The sequence below is a fragment of the Coffea arabica genome, chromosome 6e (genome assembly GCF_036785885.1).
Source record: "Coffea arabica cultivar ET-39 chromosome 6e, Coffea Arabica ET-39 HiFi, whole genome shotgun sequence".
NCBI classification, from domain to species: domain Eukaryota; kingdom Viridiplantae; phylum Streptophyta; class Magnoliopsida; order Gentianales; family Rubiaceae; genus Coffea; species Coffea arabica.
The window spans coordinates 6,456,719-6,471,385 of NC_092321.1; the positions used below are offsets into that span (position 1 = coordinate 6,456,719).

Here is a 14,667-nt window from a genome sequence, read left to right on the forward strand (position 1 = left end):
ATGATTGGGTGGAGAGTGTTCGTCCAATTTCATCTGCTCTTCTCCAATTATACGTTGCTTTTTTCCTCCTCCTGTTGTATTCCCGTTCGGTTCCATTTTGGTTGTTTCACTTATTTAGTTATTCTTTCTTAGCAGAGGACTGGGACTATAAGGCCTCGCTTTCAATGATATATATAGGACTACAATATAAATATAGGACTAGAACTAAGACTGCAAGATTAATGTAGCCTTGATTGATGATCCAAAGAAGAGAGTGCTAAGAGTAGTGGTTATGACACACTGTGGTTGATTGTAGCAGGTGTGATATGTCTTTTTGAATGACAACGGTTAGATGGTCTTGGAAACTTAAAATGGCAATTTTGCCCTGAGTATTATGCTGATATTACAAATTCTGCATTAGAGGCCCTGTTGCTTTGAATGGCTTGTTTGTGTAAAATTGTTTTTGTAAGTGCTGTCTAATGCTGACAACGAATGACTTTCTGCTCTTTCTTCTTTTCCGTTGTTGTCCAGACTACTAAAAAAATGCCCGTACATCCTTCGACCTCTCCCTCTCATCGTCATCATCATCAGTTGATCGTTGCCTTTTGGGAGCCCTGTATTATGATTAGTGCTGTTTGTTTTAATTTCGCTTGTTGTTCTTTTCTTCCGTCAGCGATGAGCTAAACTTCCTCCTGGTTAGAAGCTTGCTTGCAACTCTACAACTTTCGGTTAACAGTTGGTAGGCATGGTTTACTGCATGCTCTGAATTTCCCGTTGCTCTTTCCCGTTTTCTTTGTTCTAAATTCATGTTTTAGCTTTTTTTTTTTTTTTGCCTTGCTGGCTTTTTTTGGAATCTTCTTCTTTTTCCTCAGTTAGGAGATCTTCTGCTGTACATGACTGTTGAAATATCTTGCTCTCTTGTAGCTTTTGTTCTGTTCCTATTCTGCTGTCAGCTCCTCCTTTTTTCCAATTTAGGTTAGTGTCTTTTGTCGTTCTTTTCTTCGTTTGCATTTTCCAAAATTGTTTGCTGCTGTCTGGTATGCTCTGCCTTATGCCACGATTGCTTTTCACTTGTTTATTGCTTTTTTTCTAAAAAAACAGCAAGAGATCCTATGCGCCTTGGTGTTACTGTTTTATATTGGCTAAGGTGTTCCTGCTACCGTGTTTGGCTCAGGTAATGTTACTTCGCTCCTCACTTTTCTCCCTTGGCTTTTTTTTGCATGTTCTTGCGCCGTTACCTTGTTTACTTTTAGTATCTGTTGGTGTGTTTTCTTATGATGGACCATGCAGCCATTTCCCGCTCTTGCATGCTTCTCCCTTTGTGCCCTCCTTGGTCATCTGTAGACTCTTTATTTACTGGTTACTGCTGTTTGCCTTCTGTTGCCTATTCTTCTGTTGCGTTAAACCATGCGTACTGTTGCGTTAAACAACTTTCATTGCCTTGTTCCTTATTGTTAATTTCCATCTTGCCATGCTCGCTTGATACCGTCGGTTTGTTGGTTCCTTGTTTAGTAGCTGGAATTAGATGGATAGAAATGCCTTGCGCCGAAAAAAATATGCAGAAATGCCGCCTGCCAAGAAAGCGGAATTTCTGCGTTCTCTGCGAGAAGCTAGAGCTGCGAAGAAAAAACAAAGTCTTTCCTTCCCTTGTGCTCAACAGATTCTGCCTTCCTGTGTGGAGTCTTCTATTTGTTTGACATATAATCATGATAAACCTTCTGAAACCCATAATTACATTCGTGTCCTTTCTAATGCACTACAAAATGGAGAATGCTTGGTTTCAGTCAACAGTGTTATTACAGATGCTCGCCACTTGCCTTGCATTCCTTCTCCTGTGTCTAATCCCTCCAACCATCATGTTTCGTCATCTTCTAGAAAAAAAATAGCTTCCAGTAATGCACCATTCCGTAACAAATGTATTCCTTTTTTTAGTGTTTTCTTATTCTTCTACTTGGTTTGGGCTTTTCTCCTTCACATCATTCTTGCTTTTTTGCATTCCTATTGATTGCTATGTACTCTGTATTGCTGTAGAAGATTAACTCTCTCTTGTTTGCACACTGCTGTACTTCTGGTCAGTCAATGTCTTCTTCCTAGGCCTTCTCAAAACGCTTGGAAGTTTGCAAGCCTTTTTTATTGTTAATCCAATGGTGTCTTCTTCCTCTCGCCTTCTCCTGTCTGTATTTTCCACAATAGACAATTTTGTTCCCAGAATGTTGTCCTATTAGTGAAAATAAAATTGTCCATTACCAAATGCTTCCAAAGGTTTGGCTTTCCTTTGGTCCAGTCCCTCTCTTAAACACTCCTTATTGAGTCCTCTTTATTAAATTATAACTTGCAAGCGAATTGCTTCCCTCTTTACCTCCTCAACATTTTATACTCTGCATTGAATCTTCCCATGCAAATCTCTTTGGGCTGAACTGCTCATCTTGTTCGCTTTTATCATCCACAGAAACCTCTTCTTTTCCAAGAAGAGAGTTTAATCAGCCTCCAACAAACTGTGTTCGCACAGGAAGGAAAAGAAATAGGAATGATTCCCTTGATCTATTGTCTAGCCAGAACCATTGTAGTGCGACCGTCGTTAGAACAGAGAATGCAGGTTCGGTTTTGTTTCTTGTTTAGCTGTTGCCATCTTTGCCTTCCGTTCTTGCCTCTTTATACAAAGCTTTAACTCGACCTACCTGTCAACCATATGCAAAAAAACTTACAGGAAGGAAACGCAAGCGTGGTCAGCCAAATCTCTCTATTGTGAACAACATTTCTAATGTATCTTTGGTTTTACCTGACGCTCCTCCTTGTGGCCATTGTGGAGCCAAAAGATTCCATTTGGAACCGCCTACTTTTTGCTGCTCTGGAAGAGAAATTTCCCTTGTGGCTCCTCCTATGCCTTATGATTTGAAGCGCTTATTTATTGGTAATGACGAGGAAAGCTTCCATTTCAGAAATAATGCCTGCACTTACAACAATAACTTAGGCTTTACATCATTTGCTGCTAAATACGATTCTGAGCTAACAAAGAACATGAAAGGTGTTTACACCTTCCGTGTTCAGGGTCAGGTTTATCATTTTCTAAATTGCCTTCTTCAGTCAAATGATAGAACATCTGGGATTCAGCTTTACTTTTTTGACACTGATGAAGAATTAGCAAAGAGGATTGTTGCCTCTGATAAGTTGCGAGAAAGCACTTTAAGACTCCTTATGCGCATTCTTAGCGACAATCCTTATGCTAAATTCTTCAGAAATTTAAGGCATATTCCAAACATTGACAACCTTAGCATTGTGCTTAATTGTTATCCCACCCTTGATCAGCGAGTTTATAATCTTCCTTCTGCCTCCCAAGTTGCGGCTATATGGACTGAAGATCAAAATGAACCAGGCCATACGGGAGCTCATATTCAGGTTTATACGCATTCAAATAGCAGTTGTAGAATTAAACATTACTATAGCTGCTATGATCCATTACAATACCCTATTCTTTTCCCGCGTGGTGAATGCGGATGGCACCCTGGGATTAAAAGAGCCCAAAAAAGAAAGAGAAACGATGCTTCTTGTGAGGAAGATATCGATATTCATCCAGCTTCGATTACTTCTGCATTGAGCTTAATGGACCGTGAACAAAGAGGCAAGTTGTTTCCTTGCCGCTTCTAAACATTTTTTTTTATCCACTATTTTTACATTATAAAAAAATCATCAAAATAAATGATTACTCGTGCTTTTTCTCTAGCTGCCAATCGTGCAAAAAATGAAGAGGACACGGTGTCAGCTAGAGAATACTATTGTTACAGATTTCAAATGAGGGACAGTGATGATTCGATGTTGTTGCACTCACTTAGATTGTTGCAACAGTATGCAGTGGATGGTTACGTTAAGATTGAGACTTCTAGGCTTGACTTTCATAGAAATCGGCAAAACAACATTCGTTCGGAGGCCCTCCAAGGAATCCTAGACAGTATTTGTATAGGCCAAACCAGTGCATTTAAAGTACCATGAGAAACCTCAGGATAGGCCGGATCTTCTAGCTAGAGTCTTTCGGGCTAAATTTGAATTGCTTAAATCAGAAGTTGTGAACAAGCAAATTTTTGGTGAAGTCGCAGCATATGTCTATGTGATAGAGTTCCAAAAACGTGGCTTCCCACATGCTCATCTGCTATTAATTTTGAAGCCTGAATACAAACTCCTAAATCCCGAGTCATACGATAGAGTAGTCTCTGCTGAAAAATCTGATCGTTCTAAGCACCCTCATCTATATTCCCTTGTTGTAAAGCACATGATTCATGGTCCTTGTGGCGATCTCGTTAGAAGTTGTCCTTGCATGAAAGATGGATATTGTAAAAATCACTATCCTAAGAGCTTTTGTTCCCAAACAACTCATGCCGAGGATAGCTATCCGCAATATAGGAGAAGAGATGATGGTTCAAAAATAAAAGTCCGAAGGCATACTCTTGATAACAGATGGGTTGTGCCTCATAGTCCCTATCTGTTAGCTACATTTGACTGTCACATTAATGTAGAAATTTGCTCAACTGTTAAATTGGTGAAGTACATGTATAAGTATGTTTTCAAAGGACATGATTCTGTCAATTTTTGGATAGTTTCGCACCATGCTCCTGATGATACTGATGAAATAAAAGAATTTCAGCAAGGTCGATGGATTTCGCCCCCTGAGGCATTTTGGCGCATCTTTGAATTCCGCTTAAGCGAAATAAGTCCAGCAGTCTATACTCTTTAGGTACATCTTCCGGACCAGCAGTTTGTTTCGTTCGACAAAAATTCAGACCTGCTGCAATTATTGAGCAAAGTTGATTTTTCAAAGACCATGTTAACTGAATTTTTTTATATGAACAAAACAAATGTGGTTGCACAGAATCTTAATTGCCTTTACAAGGATTTTCCTCAACATTTTGTTTGGTCTCCTAAATATAAGAAATGGTCTGAAAGGAAGCGTCGAAAAGTGATAGGTAGAATGGTTACTGTTAGTCCAGCAGATGGAGAAAGATACTGCCTTAGACTTCTTCTGAATCATGTTCATGGACCGACTTCCTTTGATCATGTTTTGACCGTTGCTAATCAAAAGCTGAATTCCTTTAGAGAAGCTGCTTTAACATTAGGACTTTTGCAATCTGATACTTACATAGAGGATACGCTTCAGGAAGCTGTGACCTTTCAAATGCCGGCATCCTTAATATTGCTATTTGCTATTCTGCTTGTTCATTGTTCTCCTATTAATCCTTGCCTGCTGTGGGAAAAATTCCGGCATGAGCTCTCTGCAGATTATCAGCGGCAATCCTCATTTTCTGTCCTTAATGCTTCGGAGATCGAGACAAGAGCTCTACAAGACATTAACAGGTCGTTGGAACAAATGGGGAAGCGAATTACTGATTACCAATTAGTTCCACCTGGTTTTGACTCTTCTGATCGTCAACGCTTGACAAAGAAAATTGACAACGAAAGAGCTTTACATGTTGCTCCAGAAGATTTGTTAATGTCTCTCAAGTTAAATTACGAACAAAAACATGCTTATGACCTGATTCTTGCAGCATGTTTCTCTGGTCAGGGCAAGGCTTTTTTTATTGATAGGCCGGAAGGCACTGGTAAAACATTCTTGTACCGATCACTACTTGCTGCATTAAGATCGCAGGGCTATATTGCCATTGCTGTTGCCACTTCTGGCATTGCAGCGTCTATTCTTCCTAGAGGGAGAACAGTGCACTCAAGATTTAAGATACCATTGGACTTTTCAAAAAATAAGGCTTGTCAACTCAGCAAACAAAGCAGTGTTGCCAAATTACTTTTTGAGTGTAAACTTATTCTTTGGGATGAGGCATCAATAGCTAAACGAGAAACGATTGAAGCATTTGACGATCTTCTTAGAGACATAATGGATTTTGGTTTGCCTTTTGGAGGGAAGGTTGTCATTTTTGGTGGAGATTTTCGACAAACCTTGCCAGTCATTGAGCGAGCGACGAAGCAAATCCTCGTAGAAGCAAGCTTTCCTAATTCTGTCCTCTGGTCTAAATTACACAGGCTGAGACTCAAGCAGAATATGAGAGCCATGTTAGATCCTGCTTTCTGTCAATTCTTACTAAGAATAGGCGAGGGAAAAGAACTTGTAGATGCAAATGGCGAAATCACTTTACCGCCTGATATAGTTATTCCATACTACAATAAGGAAAAATCTTTAAACAGGTTGACGACTTGCATACAGTTATACTTTATCTATCTGATCCCTCTTTTTTCCCCTGCCTTTCATTCATTATAGCTATTTATAATTTTAAACAGGTTACTTGAAAGTGTTTTCCCAGATTTGCAACTGTATTCTAAAGATTCTTATAGCATGATAAATAGATGCATCCTTGCTCCCAAAAATAGCTCGGTTGATGAGCTCAACGAGTTATTAATAAACAGATTTCCAGGAAATCTTCAAGTTTATATCAGTTCAGATCGGACAGTTGAGCAGCGGCATCAAGGAGCCTATGAAGATTTTCTCAATTCGCAAAATTCAAAAGGCCTTCCTCCTCACAAGCTGCTGCTAAAAGAAAGCTGTCCTATTATGCTATTAAGGAATTTAAATCCTAATGAAGGGTTATGTAACGACACAAGATTATTGTAAACCCCGATGCAACCAAATACAACCAAAATACTCAACCAGACAAGTAGTCAAGTAAATACAATGACAAAGAATATAAGCAATTTTAAAGCACAAAAATAGAGTAACAATAAAGTAAAAGAAATTCAAACCAATCAAACTCCCAAACTTCTTCCAAACTTGGAGTTGAATCCACCAAATAGCTTCTTCAATTGATGGTAGTGCTAACCAACTTGTACAAGTGAAGGCTTACTCCTTCCTCACCCCAAACATACTTTGGTTGAGCAAAGAAATTTTACTACTCTCCAAGTAAACCCTCAACTAGCTACAATTGAAAACTTACCCACTCAATTAAGAACTACTTTATATAAGTGAGGCAACCTTTATCAAGGTTTTACCACTCCAAGTAATAGGTTCACTTTCACCAAGGTTTTACTCCTCCTAGAGAGTAACCTTCACTTGAACAACCTCACAACCCAACTTTCCCAACCCCTTATACAACCAACAAAGAATATTTCTACTCAAAGATCTCACTTGTAAGCTTGTATTTAGTGTTGACAAAAGTCTGTGTCTTCTTGTGTTTTGGGGTATCTATAGAAGGTGAGAAATGGCTCCAAAAGACTCTCCAACGGTCAAATATTAAATGCTGTCGAAACTAGCCGTTGGCCTGTCGGACGTCCGAACCATTTGCTCTGCGTCCGAACCATGCGTCCGAACCACCTATCGGACGTCCGAACCATTTGTTCTGCGTCCGAACCCTGCGTCTGATAGAAGTCAGAATGTTCAACTTTCATTCTTTTTGTGTCGGACGGCCGAAACAATGAATGAGCGTCCGATCCAAGCGTCCGAAGAGTATCGTCGTCTGTCGGACGTCCGATCCTCTATCGAGCGTCCGATAGTCTACGTCCGAACCTTCATATTTCTTAACTTCTCTTTGATTCAAATCTTTTCGATTCTCTTTTGGATCAATGACCTGTTCTAACAAATTTTTCACATAAAAATATTAGTCCAAATCTACATTTTGGTTTGTTAATCATCAAAACCAATAACTGATCAACCAAGGTCAACAATCTCCCCCTTTTTTATGATGACAAACAAAATGAAGATTTCTTTGATCAAATAAGTTCAAATAAAACTCCCCCTTAGAAAATGCCAACATACAAAGAAATTTCAATAAATCCTACTCCCCCTTTTGGCATCAATCAAAAAGCAAACTCCCCCTTTATTTTTCAAATCAAGACCATATTGAATGTCAAAACTTTCAAATGTACCTTCAACCATTTAGCACTTTTTGGATCAAATCTTTATGATGTACCTAAGTATGAGAAATTTCATTTGGTATTTTTTCTTTATAGGGTCCTTGGGAGTTAGTACAATATGATCTAGCAATTCACATGAATTTCATACATTTTCTCATATTTTTCTTTACATAGCAATCATTTTACATATGTCCAAATTGGCAACAAAAGTGACACATAATAGAAGTATTTTGTACATAAGTGGATTTAATGCAACTAATTTTCTTACTTTTTATCATAACAAACTTATTTGTGCCTTGAAAAGATTTGCTTTCTTTTGTTTGAGAAAACTTTTGTTTTTCATTTTGGAGAAACTCGTTCAAGTCATTAATTCTTTTCTTTAACAAATTTTGTTCCTCCAACATTTATTCATAAAAAATTGTTTTCTCTTCCAACTTCCTTTTCAAATTATTTTTGCAATCAAAAACACCTTTTTGATTTTTTAAATCATCATTTTCCATTCTCAAACATTTGTTTTCTTGAAAAAGTTTGGAGTTTTCTTCCAACAAATCATTTATTTTTGTTTTCAAATCTTTATTTTTAGTATAAGATTCTCTCAAACTTTTATGCATTTTAATCATAAGAATTTGCACATCATCATCTTCATTATCTTAATCACTAGAAGAGTGATAAAAATTTACCTCATCTTCTCCAAAGGCCATTGGTGCCATTTGGGCCAACTCTTCTTTTTCTCTTTTTGAATTGCATTCATCCCATGTAATTTTGCAATTTCCTCTTGAACTTCTCTTGTTGAAGATCTTCTTGAAACTTTTGATGTGAGGAGTTATATCATTGTCTACTTCCATGTTTTCATTACCCATGAAGGATGGGTTATCCCCCACTTGAAATGCTTTAAAAGCTATGCCTCTCTTATACATTCTTGCATTTTCTTCCTCTTGCACTTTGAATTTCAGCTTTAATTCATAAGAGGTTAGTGAATTCACAAGAGATTCAATGGACATAGAATTTAAATCCTTTGCCTCTTCTATAGCATTTATTTTGTTTTCCCATTCTTTTGGCAAGACATTCAAAATATTTCTATTTTTCTCACCCAAAGAATATTCTTTTCCAAACAATTTAAGATCTTGAATAATGTCACAAAATCTACTACACATCTTATCAACATTTTCAAGAGGATGCATTTTGAAAAATTCATATTGAGAAACAAGCAAAGATTTCTTTTGTTCTTTAATATCTTGGTTACCTTCATGAAATTCACACAATTTATCCCAAATATCTTTAGCTGATTTACAACCTTTAATTCTATTAGATTCATTTACATCTAATGCATTGCACAATATATACATGGCCTTGGCATTCAAAGAAAGGTATCTCTTGTCTTTTTCATTCAATTCTTGTCTAGTCTTTAATCTACTCAAATTAGTGGTAGAGTCAACTATTCTAGCTTCATAAGGATCATTTTCTACCACATACCATAATTCAATATAAACGGATTGTAAGAAAATCATCATTCTTTGTTTCCACATGCTAAAATGAGAACCATTAAACATAGGTGGTCTATCAATAGATTGCCCTTCTAAAAAAGAAACATTTATGGTTGCCATGATCTTTACTCTAAGCGGTTAAGCTTAATCTCTAGGAGACCAAGCTCTCATACCAATTGTAAACCCCGATGCAATCAAATACAACCAAAATACTCAACCAGACAAGTAGTCAAGTAAATACAATGACAAAGAATATAAACAATTTTAAAGCACAAAAATAGAGTAACAATAAAGTAAAAGAAATTCAAACCAATCAAACTCCCAAACTTCTTCCAAACTTGGAGTTGAATCCACCAAATAGCTTCTTCAATTGATGGTAGTGCTAACCAAATTGTACAAGTGAAGGCTCACTCCTTCCTCACCCCAAACATACTTTGGTTGAGCAAAGGAATTTTACTACTCTCCAAGTAAACCCTCAACTAGTTACAATTGAAAGCTTACCCACTCAATTAAGAACTACTTTATATAAGTGAGGCAACCTTTATCAAGGTTTTACCACTCCAAGTGATAGGTTCACCTTCACCAAGGTTTTACTCCTCCTAGAGAGTAACCTTCACTTAAGCAACCTCACAACCCAACTTTCTCAACCCCTTATACAACCAACAAAAAATATTTCTACTCAAAGATCTCACTTGTAAGCTTGTATTTAGTGTTGGCAAAAGTCTGTGTCTTCTTGTGTTTTGGGGTATCTATAGAAGGTGAGAAATGGCTCCAAAAGGCTCTCCAACGGTCAAATATTAAATGCTGTCGAAACTAGCCGTTGGCCTGTCGGACGTCCGAACCATTTGCTCTGCGTCCGAACCATGCGTGCGAACCACCTATCGGACGTCCGAACCATTTGTTCTGCGTCCGAACCCTGCGTCTGATAGAAGTCAGAATGTTCAACTTTCATTCTTTTTGTGTCGGACGGCCGAAGCAATGAATGAGCGTCCGATCCAAGCGTCCGAAGAGTATCGTCGTCTGTCGGACGTCCGATCCTCTATCGAGCGTCCGATCCTCTATATCCGAACCTTCATATTTCTTAACTTCTCTTTGATTCAAATCTTTTCGATTCTCTTTTGGATCAATGACCTGTTCTAACAAATTTCTCACATAAAAACATTAGTCCAAATCTACATTTTGGTTTGTTAATCATCAAAACCAATAACTGATCAACCAAGGTCAACAATTAATATGTAGAGAGCTAAGTTCAAATATTATTTGTGCGGAGATTGTGTTTGGCACTCATGCACGAAAAATAGTCTTTATTCCAAAGATACCTCTTCAGACATCTGACAATGAAATGAATGGAATTCTGTTAATAAGAACTCAATTTTCTGTCCGTCTTTGCTTTGCGTTAACCATTAATAAATCGCAAGGACAGACTCTAGATTATGTCGGCCTTTACTTGCGTGAACCTGTTTTCTCGCACGGACAGCTATATGTCGCACTCTGTAGAGCTAGAACAGCTGCTGATCTTAAGGTTCTTCTTGTTCCTGAAACGTTTGATGAGAAAAAGATTGACTGCAAAACTAGAAATATTGTCTTTAATGAGATTTTTGCTTTGCTTCAGCAATAAAGAATCTGTCTACTTTAACTATGCATTAGAATGAGGTGCATATACAAATTTATGTTTCTTCAACCAATATATTGTTACACTTGCCTTATTTATTTGCATTCGCTTATCTGTGTTTTTTCCTTGCTGCAGAATGACCAACCTACTACCTATCCGAGACATTGTCCCTTTCATGAAGAATTGGAGTTGTCTCATCACTGTTCAGGAAAAGCAACAGATTACTGACTCGAAGGGCACACCAACAAAAAAACAACAATGTATCTTTTATGATGCAGAGGTTAGCAGCCCTTTATACCCACTTTTTTACATGCAATTGTTTAACAACATATTTCTATTTCTTTGACTGATTGTTCACCTGACAATTGTGTGCCCCAGGGATCAAAAGTTGAAGCAATAATCTTCAATGATGATATTCCTAAAATGAGTCCACTTTTGCGTGTTTATAAAAAGTACAAGATCACAAACGCTGAAGTGAAGCCTATCCCAGCAAAATTTCAAACAGCTGACATCACTATCCAATGGGTCATCAGCACTAAAACCATCATTGAAGAGCTAAATGGCGCTGATAATGATATCATGCCTGTGAATTTTAACTATACAAAGTTTACTGATTTAGTGCATCATATGGATGACAAGAATAAATCAGTTGGTACATCTCTTAAGAATTAATATTGCTGTGCTTGCTGCGTTATTAGTTCCTCTTCCATTATGCTGGTTCTGTTTTTGCAGATGTGATAGGCATTGTGATGGCTGCACTGGGCAAGAGGACATTAAATAGAAGCTCAAAAGAATCAAATGTTCAAAAGTTTGTCCTCCTTGATGAAGAGTAAGTATCTTATTTCTTATCTTAATCCTAGATCTCAATTAAGTTATTTCCTATTTATTATTACTTATATTGATAATGATTACAGATCACAAACTGTTTTGCTATCTTTATGGGATGACTTTCTTGCTAATGAAGGACAACAACTACTGTCTAACCTTCACAGCTATCCTGTCATTATCGTGCGCAGAATTAAAGTGAATAATTACAAAGGTACTTTTTCCTTTAATGTTTTTATGTCTTTCTTGTACACACTCTTATATATACCTTCCGCAGAATCAACAAGATGACATTAATGTTTATTCTATAGGAGTTGCATTGGGTACTTGGTTTGATTTTGTCATACTTGTTGATCTGCCTATATAGGAAGCAAGGGAGCTAAAAAACTGGTATATTGCATTCCAATGGCCTATTTTTATCTCATAAAACAACAACTATAGATGTTTTTTCCTTTTTTACATACTTCCTGCATTTTCCTTCCTTGTGCAGGGCGATCAGAAATTCTCAAATCATTGCAGACGTTCTTGCCAAAAGAGATTACATGAAGTTCAATCCTACAATTTCTCTGAAAACTGATCAAAAAACTACTTTGATCTGTAACGTTAACCCATCACAGAAGGTGTTAAAACAATTTCTCCCTATTTCCCTTTACACTTCGCTGCCGCCCAACTTACATTTTTTTCCCTTGTGCTTATTCATATTGCAGACGACTTGGGTGAGAGCACGTTTCTACTTTGAGCACATATTCCAAAAATATTGGTATATGAGTTGCAAGAATTGCTATCGAGCCACGGCAGCAGATTATCAAGTTGAATTTACCTGCAACTCGTGCAAGGAGAAGCAACCAGCTGTACCTAGGTGCTCATTCATAAGTGCTTGTTATGTGATTCTTTCTGCATTTTGCATAATGACAATTTTGCCAATTACTGATTCCCTGTATATTGATTATTTTTTCAGATGTCGCTTTGATGTTGATTTAGTTGATAACAGCGGAGCTATACCAGCTTCCATTTTTGGTGAACTGGCAGAGAAACTTTTAACGTTCAGCTCCCTTAAAGCAATGCAGCATTTTAATGAGATTTTATTTTGTCCCATAACACTTGTTCACGGGCCTCTTATGAATCTGCTAATACTTTTTCCCCCTTCTTGTTCCCAGAATGTCGAACTCCCTCTTGACCTTGTTCATGAACAGCTGAAATCAAAGATTTTTCTGGTTCATATAAAGCCTGTGCAAGCACAACTGGCAGACGCTAGGCAACGTTATACAGTGATATATTACTATGAAACTGGTGATGGTTCCAATTCAACTGAGATAACAAACGAACCAAAGAATGATTTGACGTTGCTTAATGACCAGTCTCCGGCGCTGCAACTAATTGATCCAGGTAAATAAACACATACTTTGAGTTTCTAATCAACAAACATGTTTTCCCTGAAATAACTTATATGAAATGCAAAATTTACTTGCTACAGAGGAAAATACTCTAGCTTCAAAGATTTGCAAGCGCCTTTCTGAAAAGTTCGATGAAATAGAGAAACTAAACGACAGCAGCTCCCTAGATGAAGCCACCAGCTCTGCTAAGAAATCAAAGCTAAACTAGATCAGAACTATTCATCTTCTGTCTCCATAAGATAGATGCACCTTACAAGTGATTTGCACTGCTGCCTTTTGCTAAGTTTGTTACAACGATCGTTATCTCTTCATGCACACTCTTCTTTTGTCTGTACGTATCAACAAACCAGCTTCTTTTGATATATCAGAATGCTTTCAACATTCAGCCTTATTTGCTATTAACTCTATGTAAGACAGATTATTGCGTAGTTACTATGTGATGCTTCCTTTTTTTGTTTAGATTACACATTCTGCTACTTATGATGCCAACTTATTTACTCATCGCTATTATCTACTGGGTTGCAGTGATTCATGTATTAAGAAGATCAAAATATATATATGATATATATGTAGCAATGTCCTTTATAAGCTTCAGTTCAACAAACAAACCTCAACGCTTAATACTGTCCTATTCCAGTTCATGTACTTATACTCATCAAAAAATTTATGGCAACCGTTAACAATGATAATAGAAGTTTTGTTTTCTTTTCATTAAATATATATACAATCAGTTCTTTATTCATTCAGTACAAGATGTCCCAAAATTAAATAACGCACAGTAAAACAAAAAACCTGCAACTCTCTACAAACAACCACCTTTGCTGTTTACTATTTCCTTTTCATTCACCCAGTTAACAGCCTTTCTGATGTATATACTAATAGCGCCATACCAGCTTTTTCTCCTGTTATCTTTTCTTCTTCTTCTTCTATCCCTTTAAAAGCACAGAATACATTCCCTACTGCATCAAGTTCACAGCAACCAAACAGCACCTTAAACAGAATACGTTCTCCTCAAATGTTGTTATAAAGGCCAGGTACATCTTTTCTTTTCTTATAAAACAAAGGCAATCAAACTATCTGTATATAAATCTTTAATCATATTTTGCTTGCTTTCATTTGCTCCATCAAACAATTCCACATTTTGCCTGCTCAGTCTCGGCTATTACTTGATCAGAAACAAAACCACATAATCATCCTCAGATTTAGAATGCAGAAATGTCATTGAGGAGGGAATCCATGTACCTGACTGTAAGTTTGTTGTACACTTTGGTCTACCAAAAACAGTTCACAGTTATGTTCAGTCACGTGGATGAGCTCGTCAAATGGGCTCTCCATTTATTGTCATGCTTGAGAGGTGAAGACAATTTTCTCTCTCACCTCCAGATTTCAAGATTTTGCAAAAAATAGCTGCTGTTGCTAACACTGAATTGTTTTTGTCCAATCAGTGTAGTTTGCCTCTTTTAAATTGCAGGGGAAACATCACACAAACGTATGACTTGTTTAACCTCATTAGGAGTGAATTATCAATGAA

General features: G+C 37.2%; 1 protein-coding gene across 2 annotated transcripts; it reads left to right on the plus strand.

The window, feature by feature from the left end:
• The first annotated feature begins 122 nt into the window (after positions 1–122).
• On the plus strand, positions 123–13,527 carry LOC113694527 (replication protein A 70 kDa DNA-binding subunit B-like). Of its 2 annotated transcripts, XM_072056396.1 has the most exons (12): positions 123–718; positions 904–954; positions 1,081–1,153; positions 11,053–11,197; positions 11,296–11,569; positions 11,650–11,746; positions 11,832–11,956; positions 12,054–12,132; positions 12,233–12,362; positions 12,450–12,601; positions 12,701–13,128; positions 13,217–13,527. In XM_072056396.1, the coding sequence occupies exons 3-8, from the start codon at positions 1,092–1,094 to the stop codon at positions 12,107–12,109; spliced, it is 759 nt and encodes a 252-aa protein (XP_071912497.1). In that variant the 5' UTR covers positions 123–718; positions 904–954; positions 1,081–1,091; the 3' UTR covers positions 12,110–12,132; positions 12,233–12,362; positions 12,450–12,601; positions 12,701–13,128; positions 13,217–13,527. The 2 variants fall into 2 exon arrangements, with proteins under 2 accessions (XP_071912497.1, XP_071912496.1); XM_072056395.1 differs by lacking the exons at positions 123–718; positions 904–954; positions 1,081–1,153; ... (3 more) ...; positions 11,832–11,956; positions 12,054–12,132.
• The last annotated feature ends 1,140 nt before the right edge of the window (positions 13,528–14,667 follow it).